This window comes from Emydura macquarii, unplaced genomic scaffold, assembly GCF_026122565.2.
Source record: "Emydura macquarii macquarii isolate MOO-44397 ecotype Brisbane River unplaced genomic scaffold, CSIRO-AGI_Emac_v2 contig_561, whole genome shotgun sequence".
NCBI lineage: Eukaryota > Metazoa > Chordata > Testudines > Chelidae > Emydura > Emydura macquarii.
In genome coordinates this window covers 15,560,594-15,580,113 of record NW_027130698.1, presented here as the reverse complement: position 1 = coordinate 15,580,113, position 19,520 = coordinate 15,560,594, and the positions used below count along the sequence as shown (strand labels likewise).

The 19,520-nt window shown below is 38.6% G+C and overlaps 1 protein-coding gene across 1 annotated transcript in view; it reads left to right on the top strand.

Moving 5' to 3' along the window:
* Nucleotides 1-19,520, top strand: part of ZCCHC14 (zinc finger CCHC-type containing 14) — a 71,153-nt gene that overhangs the window by 13,877 nt on the left and 37,756 nt on the right. Inside the window, exon 2 of the mRNA XM_067540215.1 lies at nucleotides 2,465-2,588. Coding sequence (XP_067396316.1) covers nucleotides 2,465-2,588 — 124 coding nt within the window. The remainder of the gene's footprint in view (nucleotides 1-2,464; nucleotides 2,589-19,520) is intronic.

Here is a 19,520-nt window from a genome sequence, read left to right as displayed (position 1 = left end):
TTAGTAACAAATTTGTTTTTCTGTAAACAGTGTAGCTGTAAAAACATAATTGTGTATAAATGTTGATATTTTTCTTATCAACTTTTATTAGTTTTATTATCTTTTTTTTTTCTAGGACTTCAGGTTTCCCAGTTCATTCAATCATAGGATAATGCAGTGTTCATGGTCCAATCAAATATCACTTATTCTTTAATGTTAAAATAGCTGGCTGATCTGAAAATATCCTTACATTACAAAACATTTTTCATTAAAAATTTCCCTATCTAAACTTCAAGGATATGCAACATCAAAGGATATGGAAGTCAGTGGAAAAACATTATTTAAAATCTACTTGAAGACTTTTAAACAGTCATACAGTATTGAGCCTGACCATAACACCTTTAGCTCCCTAACTAAAATGCTCCATTTGGAACTGATCAGGGTGTGGTGGTTGTACGCCAGTTTGAATTTACTGTACTTCAATGTGAGAGTGAGTCAGATAACATGTGAGTTCAGCTGGTCGACATATGGGCTACATTTTTTTTTTTTAAACCAAAAATAACAAAAGGACTTATAAAAGTTTTCCTGGGAAGAATTAAGATTTTGCATATAACCAAAAATGGGTGACAGCAATTCTTACTTGGGAAAACATCAGTCTGTTTCTTGGGTTAGACTTTCCACTGCCCAGCCCTCTGGAACTTCTCTCTCCGGTAGTCCGCTAGGGTGTGAGTTTAATGAGCTTCAGGGAACAGTGTGTGATTAGCTGTTTGAGCAAGCCTTTGAAAAAATTTAGTTTGGGTACTTGGATTTGTGTGTATGTGTGATTGAGCTAAGGGTGTCATTGCCAGGCTTTTAATCTGAAAGTTTTATGTTTCACTGTCTTACAATTGTTCTCATTGGTGTAAGAAACCTACATGCTTGGCTGTAGGCATCCAAGTAAATGGCTGAATGAAAAAAGTAAAAGCAGTCTAGTGAGGTTGAAGAGGAAGATAGAAGTTGTAGTCATTTCTGTTCCAGCTTCTCTCTAGATTTTCTCCTATAATCTGTCTCCCTTTTTGGAGCGCTTGTAGTGTTTTTTTAAAGCAGGTCGACTTCTCTAGCACAGATATAAACTGTGATAGTTTGAACAAATTAGTTTTGAGTGCAAATTTTTAAATTCATTTCACTGTGTCTGTGTCGCATGAAGGCCAAGGTCTTATGAAGCTCACAAAAGGATAATTCTACAAAAACACAGAGAAATTATGCTAAATCTAAAACATGGAATCCAGTTAGTCACAATATACTAAGCTACTGGTAGGGTGGATGAGATGTTTTTAAAAAATTGCTTTCCTCCTCACGGTCCTGCCTGGAATCACTGTATAATTGAACCTTACCGGAAATTGTAAACTCTGATGTTCGTTATTATGAATGACTAGTTTCTTTTTGTTACACTGAGTTTACATTTTCTTGTCTTGTGATTTGTGAAAGGACAGAACCTATGTTAAATTAGGATCCTACAGACTGGTATTTCTTGTTAATTCAAAATGTGGCAGTTGAATTTCAAGGAATGCATTTGTTAATATATGAATACTTTTGTTGGTATTAATAACCTCTTTAAACACACACTTTTTTTACCTTTCAGATCTGAGGCTTTTCTGCTAATGTGACCATTCTCCATATCTGCTTCTCATTTCTTAAAAAATGTGAGAGGCTAATTGACTTGCCTTACGTGACAGGTTTTTCACATTATAATACTGACAATAGGTGTTTTTCTGCATTGTAGCACAATGTGAATGTTGTGGACAGTAACGAAAGTAGTTTAAATGTTCTGTTTTTCATATGATTTATGTTTGTTTTTCTAGCTGTTTAGTCATCATGAAAATATGTTCCTTATGCGAAGTGCATCTTAAAAGGTACATATTAGGCTATAAAGCTGGTTTTGTGATGCAACCTACTTATTCAAGCTTTTCTCTTTCACAGTGAGTAATTTTTCATCAAAATATAGTCTTCAGATCTTAATGGCAAGCTCCCAAATTGCAAAGCCAACTGAGTCATTTTCTTACACAGTTTTTCTCTGAGAGGTGAAGTTGGTTGATATTCTGTTGCAGTAATATTTAAGATACCTGACACAACATACAGTGGTCACCATTTACCTGACATAGAAACAAGTTCCAGATTTGCTATTAGAAGTTAACAAAAAAAAGAGAACAGTCTTTGTAAATTTGTTTACAATAGACCGTTGCATAAAGTACCATTCTTTTTTAAACTGCTGAGTAGCTATACTGTGTGGATTATGAAGGGTAATCTATATCTACAAATGGCTGACTAAAAAGCTCCTCCACCAAATCGTTACTTGTAAAATATATTAAAATATGTATAACTGTTTTAAAAGAGAGTAGTAGTGCTCTTGATGGCTCTTAACTCGTTTTGAATCACTATTAATTTAGTGGAGGAAAATGGAATGTTCTAGAGTTACCTCATATTTATTTATTATGGTTTTTCCCAGGTCACTTCAAGATCTGAGACCCCAATAAACAGTGTCAGTAACAGTTTGGAAAATGCACTGCATACATCAGTACATTCCATTGAAGAGTCGTTACCCAAGAGGTCTTCAGGAAAACACTCCAAAGGTGCGTCCCAACTTGTCTTGTATAATTTACATCATATAAAGAAAGGAGAAAATTATATTTCTAATTGCTTTAAGTAAGTATTATATAATCCTCATCCAAGATTGCAGCTGTGCTTCTTTGCTCACTTGTTGGATTTAGCAAGGATAGCACACTGGGTGTAGTAGAATGGCCATTGGAGGAAGTCGTCTTAGTCTGCTAATAAATAGTTACATTTATATAGTAAGAGAGACATTCTACTGGGCAGTTAGCAAGAATGTTGATTACATCTTAATCCCCTTTTATCTCTTGTCAGATTATGTCTTCATGACAACTAAATGTTTTCTGTCTTTGTTTGAGTAGTTGGTAGTTTATATATCTTGTGTCTTTGTATAAGTAGTTGATATATTTTAGTATGAAAAATGTTTGCTGTGGTCAATGTTGCTGCTTTTCTGTAGAGAAGAGACAACAGTTAGAAGAGCAGCTATGTTTTGGTATTCTGTTTTGGTTTTCAAGAGTCCATTCCAGCGTGTGCAGTAAGGAGAGGTGGAGGGGAGGAGGAAGCAGTTGACCTTTGGCACCCTCCTTCAACCTGCCAGCCCCACTGTCCTGCCCATTTGCTAATTCTGAAAACTGGATGTTCATCCAAAATCTCTAAGAGTTGAATTTAATGCTGCATTACCAGTTGGTGATAATACATGTGCAGACCTTTCAGTGTCCAATAACTGTGTAATCATACCTTTCATGTTGATAACATCAGTTATTTTAAAAAAATGTTTTAGAGTTTTGGTGGCGCAAGGAGAGCTAGTGGAGATTGTGCATACACTCTGATCTTTCTCCTTGTCGCAAACTGATATATTGGCGTGGGTGTAGCCAGCCTCCAGGGGTGATGGTAGAAGAGGGGGTTGCAGCAGAAGAACAGTTCTAGTCCTTTCATGGTACATTCCATGGGTGCACAAGCAAAAAAAATAGGTTTCCTGAAATTTTGAGTTGGAGAGACCAGTACCCCTTTCCACTCCCATCCTTTGGCTTATGCTTAGAAATACTCAAACTCCTTTACTTTAGATCAGCAACACCCAGAATCAGAGTCTACCTTTTTTTTTTTTTTTTTTTATTGCAGGCAGAGAAATATGTGGCCCACGGTTATGTTGGGGAATATTTTGAGCTCTGAGCTAGTTGTAATGTGATTTAAAGACCCCGTACAGAGACTAAGGGAATGAAGGAGCAGTATTGGGCCAAGAGGGCCCCGCCTCTCAGCAGCTGTGGTGCATGCATCAAATGGAGGGTCTGCTCAAAGGGGGATTCTGACAGTCAGGTGGCGGGTGGGGAAGGTGATGTGGGGGAGAACAGGATTGAAAGAGGCTGTCTGAAGGGAGGAAGCTAGTTTGCAGCTTCTGGGGACAGAGCAAGGAAGCCAATTTGCAGCTTCTGGGTACAGAGCAGTCCACAGGAGAAAGATCTGGATTGTGGGTAAGAACCCCAACTGGGAAGGTAAAGGCCTGACCTTTTTGTTCCTCCCAAGTTCCCTGCTGAGAGAGAATAACTGGAAAGAGAGCTGGAGAATACTTATTTGAGCATGTGAGCTGCTGAGACTGATTGGATGGCTCCCTGTTGGAGTGGGGAGAGGATTGTAGTCATGCCCCAAACTGAAGAGAGAGCAGGGAGTTAGAAAGCAGGCCAGCGGAGGCTGGTCAGGTGCAGTAGGAAGAGACAATTGAGATGCTCCCCCTTGTTCGTTAGCTGAGACTGGTGGAGATGAAGGTTCCAGGTCACCCCTTTGCCCCCTCCCAGGCTTGCCAGGATATCTCTGGGGCACTGGGGAACAGCTGAATGAAGCTTGACCACTAGCCCTGCTGACTGCTAAAGAAACCCATCACAGGACGTTGAAGGTGGAAGGACTATTGAGCCTTGGCTTGTCTGCTAGACCTACTGGCTTCTGAGTAAAATCTGCCACATTAGTTTTATACTTATGTAGAACAACTTTTGCAAACTGTCTGTGTACGATTAATTTTTTAAAAAGCTCTGTATAGAAGAAATAATGTAGATAAATTACACAGTTAAATTAATTAGTGCTAATATTTTGTCTTCAAATTTAGATTAGGCTTCAAATGCAATAACAAATCTACTAAGAAGTCATACACTGAATGATAACTAGATTCCAGTGTTTAACTTATTTTGCTGGGGGCACTGTCGTGTAGTGGTTAGAGAAGTGGCCTATAAATCTGGTCTCTTGGGTTCTGTCATTCACTGGGTAACTTTGGGTAAATTTCTCTAAACCTCTCTCTCCTTCAGTTTCCTCATCTGTAAAATGGATATAGTAATACCACTTTGAAATCCGTGATGAAAGATACTTTTACAAGTGCAACATTATTTATTTGCTGTAGAAGCAGAGGAGCCAAAACAGATTGGAAGTAATTGAAGATCCTAAGCAAAATTTCTTGTCCTGTCTCCATTGGAAACTCCTATTTTGTGATATACCCAACTATAATCCTAATAGCTATAAATACCAATAAGTTTATAGCCAGATAATGCTGTACGTACCTATTTCTTTAGCTGCAAAAAATCCAATACTCAGCAAAAACCTGCCAAGGTTCGTAACTTCCATTTGACAAAAATAGGACAGTGCTTGGCACTGAATTTTCATTTTTGGACCATGATTATTGTTCTAGCACTAGAAAATATGTCAAGACTAGTCATGGTACAGATTGAAATTAATTACATTTTCCTCTTATACTTTTTAATCTGTGAAGTTTAGAATAGGATAATCAGTTATTTTGCAGGGATGTTGTTTAATGTGTGTGTTGCAAAATGCTTAGGGGATCATCAGTAAAAGGAATCATGGAACAAATACAATGAGTAACTAGTATTCTAGTTTCTGATTAACCATGAATAAAGACTATTTCTAAACCCCCTTCCATGTATGACAGTCTGTCCTGTGGGATGTTGGCCCTGTTTTTGCAGGTTGGAGTCAGATCTGAGATTGACAGCCAAGGCTGGGGCCAAGGCTGCCCTTCTGTGGAAAAGCCCTTGAGTTCTCTGCCTCCATTCCTGGATGGACAGCTGATTGGGGGTCTCCTCATTGTAGCAGAGGCTTTCAGGGATAGAACTACCCAAATTTTAAAATTTTACTCCATTGGAGACTCGATAGCAGACAAGCTTAGTCGCATATTCCCACACGACCGTGAGTGGGAGATGCATCCGTCAGTACTTCATGACATGTTCACATGATTGGGAACACTGTCCACAGATCTTTTCGCTAGTTACCAGAACAAGAAGTGCTTTTCCATGGCAGGGGTTGGTCAGCACTCTCTGGGTGATTCTCTCCTCCTTCCATAGGACAAGGACCTGCTTTACACCTTCCCTCCATTTCCTCTTCTGCTGGATGTCCTGCTAAAGATAAAGAGGGATGGAACTTTATATAATTTTGATTGCTCCCACGGGTCTGAGACAGACCTGGTACCCTTACCTGGTGCAGCTTGCCATATGCCCACCAATCTCCCTTCTGACCACTCTGCACCTTCTCTCTCAGGACAAGGGACCTACCACGAATCCCAGCCTGGGGATCCTCCACCTCAAGTCATGGCTCCTGCATGGTTCCAGCACCTAGAGAGCTCATGCTCAAAGGATGTGCAAGAGTACTGCACAGTAGAAAGTCCTCCACACGACACATTTACCTGCAGAAATGGTCCAGGTTCCAGATATGGTGCACATCCCAACAAATCTCTCCAGTGTCAGCAACTCTTCCACATATACTGGAATATGCCCTGACCCTTAAAAAATCCATGAGTGCTCTCAGGATCCACCTAGAAGCTATTACAGCATTTCACCATCCGTAGAGGGATACTCAATACTATTGCAGTTGACCATTAAAAGATTCCTTAAAGGCATAACAAACCTCTTCCCTCAACCTTGACTTCCTACCTCTTTGTGGGATCTAAACCTAGTGCTGAAAGGGTTGAGTAGGCCCCCCCCTCCAAACTTATGGCCACCTGTTCGCTACCATGCTTATAGATGAAAACAGTCTTTCTGATTGCAATGACCTTGGTTAGGGGGAAATAGCAGTTCTGATGGCACATCCCCCATACACAGTGTTCTTCTCAGATAAGATTACACTCAAGCCGCATCTGAGGTTCATCCCTAAAGTGATCTTGTTTCACATAAATCAGTCTGTTCACCTTCCCACTCTTACCCTAAGCCTCACCAAGATCATATGGAGGCCATACTGCATACTTTAGATGTCTGAAGAGTCCTGGTATTCTATCTCAATAGGACAAAGGCCTTCAGGAAGCCCCTCTGTGGGCTCAATGGACACTGTAACCAAAGTTCTCGGATCAGCAGTGGAGCACCCATATGGGAACATATCTCGAAGAACCGTTGTTACTGCCCAAGGAGAGTAGCTTCTTCATCTTCTAGATATTTACAAGTTGCTTGTTTAATAATTTGTTTCAGTGTCTTTCCATTTAGGCTGACTGATGTATAATTCCCTGGGTTGTCTTTCCCATTTTTAAAGATTGGTACTGTGTTTGCCTTTCTTTACTCCTCTGGGACCTCAGCCATCCTCCATGAGTTCTCAGAGATAATTGCTAATGTTTCGAGATTGTTTCAGCTAGTTCTTAAGTACCCTAGGATGAATTTCATCAGACCTTGCCAACTTGAATACATCAAACTTATATAAACATTCTTTAACCTGTTCTTTCCCTGTTTTGACTTGTGTTCCTTCCCCCCTTCTTGCTAATATTAAATCTGTTGAGCAGCTGGTCACCATTAATGATGTTAGTGAAGACTGAAGCAAAATAGTCATTAAATGCCTCAGCCATCTTGATGTCATTAACTCTCCTTCCCCGTTAAGTGGGGAACCTACACTTTATTTCAGCTTTCTGATTTTGTCCCTACATGCTTGTGCTATTTTTTTTTTTTTATTCAGCCTTAGCAATTTGTCCATGTTTATACTTTTTGTAGTGTTCCTATTTGATTTTCAGATCATTTAAAGATCTCCTGATATAGACATGTTGGCCTGTTACTATTCTTCCTGTCTTTCCTTTACATTCAGTGTTCTGTTTCAGGTAGAAAATGAATACATTTGAATGTGTTCCTCCTTTTTTTTTTTTTTCTTTTTTTTCTTTTCCCTTAAATCAGCTTTGAAACAAAATCTGGATATAATTTACAAATTCTGAGACTTCATTGATGCATTGAATCTGTAATTCTGCAATCACTATCAATCCATATTCATGGATTAGATGTCCCTTCAGCCTCTGCCATTAGCAATCACTAGTAATTGAGACTCTTGGCATAATTTGATCTATTACTTATTTTCTGCAGGTCATTCTAAATTTCGGTCATCTAAACTCTTCAATATTTTTTAACCATGAGAGTGTCTGAACTGTTGTTCAAATTTACTTTTTAAATTGAATGGATTTTTTTCTTACAAAAACTGCTAGAGTAACAGCCCTGAACGCTGAGTTCTGTATTTTTAAAAGAGTCACAGTACAGATAGTGGAAGTATAGGCTTCTTCACTGCCTCAATCCTGGTTGGGAAGGACTATATGCTAAGGATGGATTTTTTGGTACAATCTCCACATCGGTTCAGTCCTTTTGTGATTGCCAGTGAGGGGCTAATTCAGATTACTTTACATTATGGATGCTCATCTGCAATAAACTATGTCCTGGATATTTCTAGAGTGGTCAACACCATAATAGGAACTCAGCTAGGACCACCAACTCATTCTTCATCGGTTATCAAATTGTATAATCTAGGCCAGCTCAGATGTAACTGAAAGTTCTGAACTGGTGACCAAGAGGTGCAAGGTTCCCTGTCCCGTTATTAATTCCCCAAACAATTAAGTCTCTGTCCTGATTCTTTGAATGTGTCCAAAATGGACAAAAACAGTAAAAATGCTTACGTGTCACACATACACCATTGCATGTTTATTCCCACCAGTCACAAAGATGCAAAAAGCTATGGCTGTTCAAATGACAAAGGCTATAGAGCATATAGATAATTGCTGCAGAATGCTTATGCGAGTCAGTTGCTTATCTTTAAATGAGAAGGATTAATAGGGAAAATCTTTCTATTTCAGCTGCTATTATGTGATCAAGTTTGTAAATCTGGATATGTGTATTATGGATATCTGCATTTCTGCATTCATCTTAAAAATCAAATATAAGTGGGAAAGCAGAGCATTTTAATGTTTTTCGCTTCAGCTATAAAAGCATTAGTTACTGCACACTAGTATAAGACCTTTTGTATTACAGGCACAGTGAAAAGAGCTACTTAAGGAGACACGGAATCTTATTAACAGAATTAGTGTAATTTACATACGATAGATTTGGATTTTTTTGCTCAACAAAAAATACACCTAGCTGTATAGAATTTGTTTAAAAAACAAAACAAAACAAAAAAACACATTACTACTTGTCTTCTTGAGAAAGAGAGTGGGTAGTATTAGTTTCTTGATGCATATTCTATCTTCATCTTTGCACCAAATTACAATTTATGTATGTATTTTTATAATATTCATAGTGCCGATTGCCAAATCTTGTACACAAGTTAAAACACTACAGCTGGGCCGCGTAGCTGAGGAAAGCCACCTGCTCTGCCAAAAAGGAAATGTAATCCAGAAAGGAAGAGCTTTTTGATATCTATGGGAGTTCTATGAACAGAACATATTAGTAGCTAGCCCGTAGCATGCAGTGAGTGCTGATTATTCAGGGTGATAAATATTCTATTCTTATGTCTCAATTCCAGAAAGAACATTTGTGTAAGAGCTGATTAAATTTAAATGAAAACATCTCAGTTCATCATTTGGTAAACAATGTAGTAATTCCTAGAATTTTATCTCTTTCATCAGAGAAGTTATTAATGGCCCGCACATGTCAATGTTCAAAACAAAATGTTTCAGGCCTTAGGTGGATAATGCATGTAGGCGTTGAATACTATTGCTCTGTGCACGTGAGACTTTAGCAATGCATTTAACATAGTCAGTTACCACAGCATATTTTCCAAAAGCACAGTGGGATAAAGTACAGTAGACCAGATGTGGAAACAAAAGGCTCTTTATAATAAAGGCAATGTAAAGTTCAAAATATACTAAAACTGTAATTTTATTATTAGTGTCTGACTTCTCAGATTTCACTTGTACTTTGTTTGATGTGTCACAGCTCCTACCTCAGATTATCTGTAGTGGAAGTTCTCTGTGGGTATTTAAAAGATGCAAGTCACTGCTATAAGTTTTTGCAGGGATCAAGTGCCCTAACTTGCTCATCATTCCTTTTTCTACAGTATTGAAGCTGGTTTCCTGCACTGCCACCTAGTTTAATTTTCTGGGAGGTGGCAGAATTCCTCTAGTCTTTGCCTTCTGGGTTTGGGGTAGTGTTAGTGGTTGAAATTTGAGTTGGTTACTGAAATACAGTTCCTCTTTTAAAAAATCATGTGACATCAAAATTTTAGGGTTTTTTTGCATGCATACAGGCTCAAACTATTGCTATGATCATACCCAAACAGGTATCACCTGCTCTGGATTGATCTGAGTTAGTGCCTGGCACCTACACCTTTTGGGGAAGCAATATTTTTTTTAAAAAAAGGTTATTCAGGGTAAGAACTCAACACTGTGGCTTGAGCCAAGTTGATGAGCCAGAGAAAATAACTTGCACAGTTATTCTGGTGTCGTTTCACCTTGCGACAGAGGCCCAATTCAGGCTGCACACATGCAGCTCCAGATGGCATGCTGTGGCTATTGAACCCAAGCAGCACCAATGTACTGGGATTTACAATTCAGCTGTTGGGAGTTATGAGAATAAGTGTTGTGCATAGTAGCTGCTATGTCTGCAATGTGCAGAGGTTCCTTCTGGAACATTTGCCCTGATGGCATAGCTTCTCGTTCTGAATTAACATCTTTGGGTACCATATACTTCTGTAGTATTACCTGTGTCTTCACTCCCTTGTGTACTGTTCTATCATGCTATATAAAACAGATTAGAACACTCTGTAGATGACAAGCACATTTATTCTACTTCTAGAATCGTAGAAATCAAAAAGTGTGAAATTCCACTGTTAATTTGTGAGTGGGGAGTGGTTGTAGGAGGCATAAATTGGCATGTAATAATACACCATTGCGTTGTGGGATGTATTAGGGAATAAGTCATTGTTTCCATTGGCTGCACTCATGATTCAAAATGTAATTTTTGGAGATTAGTGTGTTCAGGATTACACTAAAATGTATCTCACTTTAGGTTCTCAGAGCACCCTTAAGTATCCATTTACTGTATCATTCCAGATCTGTTTATGGATTGCCAAATAGGATTATTTTCAATCTTCAAGCTCTTAAAGGCAAAATTCTTATTATCACTGGGTGGTGGTGAGGAATTTACAAGTGTTTGAAACTAGATGTGGAACTGCTTGGAGAGTGGTTGGAAAGCTGCAGAGAAGAATTCAGTGTTATTGGAAATCAAGATTTGCGTAAGGAGATATTAGAAATTCTTAGGGAAGCTGAGGAGGAGTTGGGACTTGTTTGGTGATGGTAGTAGCAGGAAAGATTTATGTGTTTGGGACGAAGAAATAGGATGACAACTGGGACTCAGTGATGTTCCAACTCCTAGTATTTATCGGTTGGGTGGGAGTGGTCACTGATGGGGAAAAAACTGGTGAAAGAGATGTGGCATATGTGATTATATAATTAAGCTGTATTCTACAAGAAAAAGAAATACTATTTTAGTAATATCTAGTAAGATTCACATAGTATCATCATAACATCAAAAAACCCACAACCTAACAATTCTGTCTCTGAAGTCAATGATAGTTCAGTTGTCAGACGCTGTTCTTTTGAGAAAGGGCAAAACAACTAAGTTTTCAGAGCAGTATATGATGGCAATGTACTAGTATGTGTGAATTTAAAAATAAGTGTATACAAACTGCCTTATCAGTTTCTGCTGAAAAAGACAGTTTTGAGAATGTGAACATTTAAAACCACTTCCATCTTAATGTTCTGAACTGTTACCATTGTTTCAACACAGCTGTTTATGTCTACACCTTAGCTGGTAGTGTACCTCCCGGCCTGGGTAGGCAGACTCTCGCTAGCTCAGTTTGAGCTAGTGCGCCAACAGTAGCAGGGTGGATGTTGCGACACCAGTAGAGGCTCAGGCAAGCTACCTGAACTTGCAGCCGGTGGGCTGGGTGGGCGGGCTTTAGAGTCTGAGCTGCCTCCTGAGTTGCAACATCCACAATGTTATTTTTAGTGTGCTAGTTTGGCTCGGACTAGTGCAAGTAAGTCTACCTTGGTTGGGAGGCCTGCTCCCCACTGCAGTGTAGAAATACCCACTAAAGCTGTCTATTTTCTTTATTGCATACATAATGAAGGTAAAATGTGGTCATGTATTTATTTATTTATTTATTTAAATTATGTCTAGGTAACAAGGCGTCTCCTTATCGTGGTTCACATACTGTTTTGTGGATACATGTAAAAATTAACCATTTACTGATTTAAAAACGAGCAGAACAGAAATTGTCGTTTTCAAGTGTGTGTGTGTGTGTGTGTGTGTGTGTGTGTGTGTGTGTGTGGGGTGAACAGGGTTTAATTTAGAGAATTTGTAAGTTACTTATAAGTAATTGTCATGTTACAGTACATGCTTCATTATATAATTATCAGAAAGCTGTGGTATGGTGAGCCATCCAGAACCTTCGTCTGTCATCTTATTTTGCTTCTGAGTATATTTGCCTTGGGCATTATTGATATCGCCCTTTTCCTGCTCTCCTATTATTTTTCTTACCATTCAACCTCCTAGCCCACTCTGTCCCCACAAATAATTGTTTTGCAGGAACCTTCCTTCTGGCAAGGGAAACTCAACAGGTCTTCTCTAGAGCTGCTTGACACGGCTCATTTAGTCCCCCAGAGGGGAGGGGATTGGAAGTTAGACGAAGCATTCTCAGATCCTGGTGGTTTGGGATCCAAACTTGGCACTGGCACAAAGACTGCTGCATCAGCTCTGTAATATGAATAATTTTTAAATAAATAAACTGTACTATTTGTATTAAATATTTACACTTGGCTTTTGTATCTCCAAAGATTTGAGGTCCATCTGTGCTAGCCTAAAAATTTCATTAAGCGCTTCATATTCTAATACTTCAGAAAAATTGTTCTGAAGTTTAACCAAGTTTCTGTAGCAACCCTGCATCATTATTCAGATGTTCATATAGGGTTAGTTTATTTTGTGTTCACTTTTAATTAAGTAGAGCTCTGTTTCCAAACACCAGGAGGATAGATCTAACTATCAGCCAGATTTGGATCACCCAGAAGACATTACATTCCAGCCTTATTTACTCCCTCTAATACGCTAGCTGTTGTATGAGCATCAGGTATTTACAGTTAATTCTAGCTAGCTATTGAATTCAAGGATTAGTGTACTTTTAAAAATATTTTGACATTGCATTTTTTCTTTTAGACTTGAGCCTATTGTATATTAAGCAATTTTCTGAAGCTCATGTACAGAATAAATCATGAAATTCACTTTTCCTTACAAGGAGTTGGAGTTCAGGTTGAAGGTTTAGCTGTGGAATTAAGGGAAAAAAGTTACAATCAAGTTTTAATTGTATGGACTGTTCTTTTTAAAAAATTGGTCTATGATCTATTGAAGGAAGTATGGGAAAGCTTGCAATTCATTATAGATCTTTAATTCAACAATCCGCTGTTATGTAGTCAAGAATATCTCTCTCTTTTACATCCGGGAAATCTGAGGTAGAGAAGTAATTTGTCCAAGAACACTGTGAGAGTCTGTCAGAACTGGGATTAGAATTCAGAAATTCCTAATCCTCTGTTTAGAGCTCAGTCAAAATCCTTGTTATTCAATAGTTTAGTGGGTAAATATATTAGCTTTGTGCTTTGGAGATCTGAGTTAATATCCTACTTAGATCACAAAATAAATTAAAATAATGTGCTTGATGTAATCCTGTTCACCCCTTTTTCCAATTCACAATATTTGTCACGGTTCAAGAGAGACCTAGGACTAGAGTGGCAGGGTATTGGGGGTTCTGTTTTAGGGAGTATGGGTGGCAGAGCTTTGTGGGGAAACTTTTTTACTGCCCTTAAATACAGTATACCTACTGGCTCAAGCTAGGAATCAGTCTTTTATTTAATGAGCACTAAACAATTATTAAATTTAATAACAAAACACCCCCGGTAATCTAGAATAAAGTCTGACATCCCAGTCTCCTTGTATCTTCTCTACAAACTACAGTGTTAGACCTTGCCTACACTTGTGGTGGTATGTACGATACATGTAGCTACATATCACAGTGAATGGCAGGCTGCATCCACACTCCACATGCGTTATGGTGTGTAGCTACACATAGCAGTTAGCTGCCAGTGCCTTTTCCCACTGCCTTCCCACTGCCAGAGTCTTTCAATGCAGCAGGGAAAGGCTCCAGCAGCAGGACACTACACTGGTAAAAATAGCAGTGCAGATGTGGGAGTCACTGCTTGGGTGTGTAGAGAGCTGCGTAGGATATGTACTGTAGGGTTCAGGCTGGTAGGACACTCTACTTGCTTAAGCAGTGCCTCATTGTCTGCATGGCTATTTATACCTGTGCTAACTGGGCGTGCAGTGTCTCTACTCTACACACGGCTGAAAGTGTGGACCTTGGTGTCTATATAACCTTAGACTTTTCTAGATCTTGGTCACATTTTATATTTTCATTTTATCTTCTTCAAAAATAGGCTTACTGGTTTTGAGTTTTAAATTAACAAACTGAATGAAGTAATGTATTTTCTGTGAAGAAATTCATTACTGAATAACTTTTAAAGAGAGACTCTAAACACCAAGACTTGAAGGTGCCTATTGCTGTGGTGCAGAGGTGACATTACATATTCCATATTAGCCAACCAAGTCCATTGTGGTCCATCAGCAAGTGTCCTACCAAAATAGCTAAAAAGACGCCCTCCTGGCCAACAACTGTCGTGAGCTAGTCTCAGTTGAAAGTTGTGCTCTGGTATTTAAGGTTGTTGTCTGAGTTCATACCACAAGGGAACGTGTAATGTTGTTTTCCCACAAGCAACCTTCTACCACATTGTGTGTATATATTTAAATACTACATTTAGCAGTTTGTATAATACTCCAAAATAATATGTCAGATGTGCTATAGCAGTATTAAGTCATGAATTTCCTGACTCTTTTGCATTACACATCTTTAGTTTATTAAGTGTTTTGTTTTTTTGCATAGTGGCTTGAATTCCTAATGTGCTCTTAGTATTAATGATTGTACTGAACAATAGAACTGAAAGTGGTTAGAATAATTTAGAAAGGGTACATCTTTCTACCAAATGAAGGATATTATGGCTGGAATGCTTGATCCTGAAAGCTGCTGAGCAAACTCAAGTCCTCCTTACCCTCCTTGATTTCAGGACTCAAACATTATAATAAAAATCAGGTTCAACATGAGTAGTGAAAACTTCAGTAACTTGTGTCTGTCACAGGCAAATTTCAGTAGGCCTCGACAGTTACCTTGCCAAATGTACATCCATTGCAAAATCACACATGCAAGTCTTAGTATAGTTTGCCCTATCTGACAATTATTATCATACATGAACCTTTAATACACACTTCTTGCCCTTTTCCACAGCTATTCAGAAACACAAGTGGTGAGGCAAGCATATTCCTCCTGAAGGTTATTCTTTCACGCTGTTGTATCACAGACTACCAGCCAGCCCCTGTCTATGAAATCTTGGAAATATCAGTTACAGAATATTTTACAGAGTTCCGCAGTCATATAAATCAACAGCCGTTCCACCCACCGCTATTGGAAGAAGTAACATGAGTTTCTGATTACATTGCAAAGCACATCAGGAAAGTTAGCTTTAATTAAAAATTACTGTCATCAGCCAGAATCTTCATTCTGCCTTTAGTTTTCCTGAATTTTTAGATAATAGTTTAATGCAATGTTTGCTATATGCAAAGTCATGGCATCGGTCAGTGTTTTACCTCTAACTTAACATAGCGGGGCAAACTGGACAGTGGTTTTTCAAATTGATTATGTCCACAAAACTGAGTGGAACATGCACTGATACCTACATTTCTACTGGGAAACATACTTACATGTGATGAAAACCACTGTATATAAGTGTGTCAATCTTTCTAATATGTTTTTCTCTACTCATTTTTAGAAAAATAAAATCTATATGATGAATTCGGTTTAAGGTTGAAAAGTGTCTCACAGGACTATTTGTTTTACATACGTATGTAACCAGTACTACTGCCAACTCCAATCACCTGATAGGTCCTTTGGCGGCTTCTCTTGTTGTTTGCCTACTGCTGCCTGATGGGAACACTCCCAGGCATTCAAAATTCATGAATCAGGCCCTAAAAATCATGAGATCTTTGAAAAATATCTTTTGGAGGTGTTTTTATTTATCTTCTGGTGTCATCTTTAGGGTTCACACTTTTCTCTCTAAACATGAGGGCTAGAAACTTTTTTTTTAAAACGCAAGCTGAGATCCTTACATAATCATATGAACCCAGAAACTGGGACTTTAAGAAAAACACCAAGTATCATAAGACTTGAGATAAAATTGCCAGCGTTGGCAATACTGGAAATCATAATATATTATGGATTCAAATAGTGGAATAGCAGCAGGATGAGAGAGAATATTTCCAGTAGTGAACATTGACATGACAATGTTGGCCTGGTTTAAAAATGAGCGAGTCGATGGAGGGGAAAGAACACTTCCTAAAAAGCTGTCTACTTTGCCAGCAATTTTCTCTGCTTCCCCTGCTATTACTACAGATATTTCTCTACTCTGCTCCCCTTCTTTTAAATCCTAAAGTGAATTTATCTTGTGTTGGACAATAATTTATTGCCATGGAAGTGGTCATGATTTCACACGTTCAGTATTTGGCATAAAGAACAGATGGACTATGAGGAAGAAACAACCAATATAATCAAACTCGCACTAATGTCTGAGACCTTTTGCAAACGATAACTCGTAAATTAGTTTTTCAATTTTTGTCAATTCTTCAATTAACAAATGCTTTAAAGAAGGAAATTTTTGTTTTTTTTAAAAAGTCCTCTTGCATTTTAAGGCCTACCTGATGCCACTACTGGGATTTGTATGTCAGATGTCTCAATGCACAAGATCAAAAATCATGGAACATTTTCAGATTTGCAAGTAATTGAAGTGCAAATTTAACATGTTTTTCTGTATCTTTTGATTTATAAATGTAGCAAAGGAACTAATGCATGAAAGACAATGGGATGTAAATTTAAGTAATTTAATTTTGGAAGTTTCTCCAATGTGAATGCTGCTCTTTAAATGAGCCATTACAAAGGAAGTAAAGATGGTCTTGTGGTTCAGGCACAAATCTGGGAGTCAGAGGACCTGAGGTTTAACCCTAGCTGTGTGATGGACTTCCAGAATACGACCTTGATCAATCAGTTCTCTGTTTCTCTGTTTCAACCTTCTCTGTTTCAGTTTCTCCATCTGTAAAATGGTGATAATGCCTCACAGTGGTCAGTTTTGTTAATCTCTGACGCACACAAGCCCTTTGAAATTAAGGATTACTATGTACATCTCATTAGTTTAAGGGTAAAAATCCCTTATTAATGTTGGATAAAATACCAAATACTTAAAGCAGAAAATTCAGAGTTAAGTTTAACTTTAACTTACAAGAAACCCAAACGTTTTTGAAAGCAGGAAAAGAATAATTGTTGAGGTACCCAAACTCCATCCTCTGTGGATATTACCTGGAAAATATTTCAGTGTGTAATTATGCTAAACAATTTATATGACTAGAGTAAATATGATTTACAAGTTTCCCAAATAAAAAATGGAGCTAAGCAGAAAAGTTAATGCTTCATTTTCCTTTCTTAACTTGCTCTTTTAATACCTCTGTAAAAGAGCAATAGATTTATTGCATTACCTCACTGCCTAGAATGGATCCATTTCATCAGTGTATCAGGCACATGCTATTTTTAACATAACTGGAAGGGATAACCCTGCTGAAATTACATCATTAATATACACAGCTGAAAGGAAGTGGCATAAAGCACAACGATAACTTAGAAGGATTATTCCTCTTGTGTTTTCTGTCTCTGTGGATGAATTGTTCCGTTTGTATAATTTAAATGGAGATAGGATTGGCAACTAATGCTTATGAGGTGTTTGGGAAATAATTTCCTATAAACAGTCATGAGAATGGGCATAAATGGAAAGAATTGAATTTTGTCTTAAAAGTAGGTTTGATGTGAAATAAGTATTAATTGGTGGCTGGGGGGAGCTTAAAATAAATAAAGCTTATCTTCAATTAAAACAGTGGTATTCAATAGGCTGGTGTTAAAGAATTTTGTAGAGATCTTCATAGTAATATCTGCGACCAAGGCATGATGGGGGCAGAGGGCTGGTATTTAAAATGTGATTGTATCTATCACTTTTCTTCAAGGTGCAACATGGTCTTGTCGTTAGAGGACAACCTCTTGTGACTTTAATCCAAATTCCCAGGGATTCCCAGTGGCTTTGGACAATACAATTCAAATCCCTACCTCAGTTTCCCCATAGGTTTTATCCCTGTTTTTTCATATCTGGATCACAGAGATGATGTGAGGATTAATTATCTAATAGTTCTGCAATTCACTGAAGAGGTGACTTGCAAATGCTGAGTATTAACTTTCTTTCACCTGATGAATTATTGCTGTATCCCTATTGGGAACCAAAATGTGCAGTGATGCTTTATTGTACACAGGATTAATTGATTTGATTTGATTTTTTTTTACAAATTAGTATGGATCAGAATGCGAGGGCCTAAACTTTTAGAAAAAAGTACACTTATGTACATGCAAAATACTGAAAATTAAGGATTTAAAATTTAAATTGACAAATCCAGAAACTCTAGCTAGTAGGAGCAGAAGCAGCCAAAGCAGGTACTGCTGGACTGGGGGTGAGGGCTATAAGGAGGCCCAGCCAGAGCCACCCTTCTCCCCAGCACTCCTCAGACCCAGAACTGTGGAAGAGATGCTGCATCAGCTGCAGGGGCACTAGGGCCTAGTGGTGCCTCCCCTCTCCTCTTCCTCACCAAGTGGACTTGATGATAAATAGAGCTCTGCTCAGATACAAAAATGTGGATCCACATTCGATCGTATCTGCGAGAATCAATTTACATCCGACCTGCCATCTGCAGTCTCTTCTATGGCATCCGCACCCACAGGCACCTGCAGCTCTGGGCCCCCTGATCAGCTGTTTGGAAGCCAGCCTGGCTGCAGTGGCTATCGCTGATCAGCTGTTCGGGGGCCAACCCATCCAGGAAGCTGCCGAACAGCTGATCTCAAAGGTGGGGAAGCAGCCTCAAAGGCTGTGGGCTGCAGACAGCTGCTTCCCCACCTTTGATTAGCGCATCCGATCCACTATCTGCAAAAAATGGTCTGCAGATATCCATGACTATAAAGATATCTGCAGATTTGCAGGGCTCTAATGGTAAACCTGCAGAGACTCCAGCTAGTACAGGAGCAGCCAAAGGCAGGGACTTCTAAACATTCAGAAAATGTTCTAGTTTTGACTGGACTTTCTCTGCCCTGTGCTGATGGGCCATTATGTTCCAACTTCTCTCCTTGTCTCAGATGCTCTTCACTTGAGCTTCATTTCACTCCCACCTCTGTTACTGTTTCCTACCTTTTTCTTTTAGCATATCACCTCTTAATTAGCCCCCTGCCCCTGACTCCCCAAAAATTGCAGCACAAACACTTGCTGTGCAGTGCCTTGCACAGTGGACCCTCACTCTTTGCTGGCCCTTAAGCACTACCACAATAAACATGGTTAATAATAATTAATAAAGAATAGCAGCATTTTAACTTGGAGGTTTTGCCTCTTGTAGGTTGGTCCCACAAGTCTGGTGTTTAAATAGGACATTGACAGTGTATTTTTCATAATGTTAAAATGAATTTCATGCAATAATCTTGTGAAAGTTTTGAAGCTGATTTCAAAA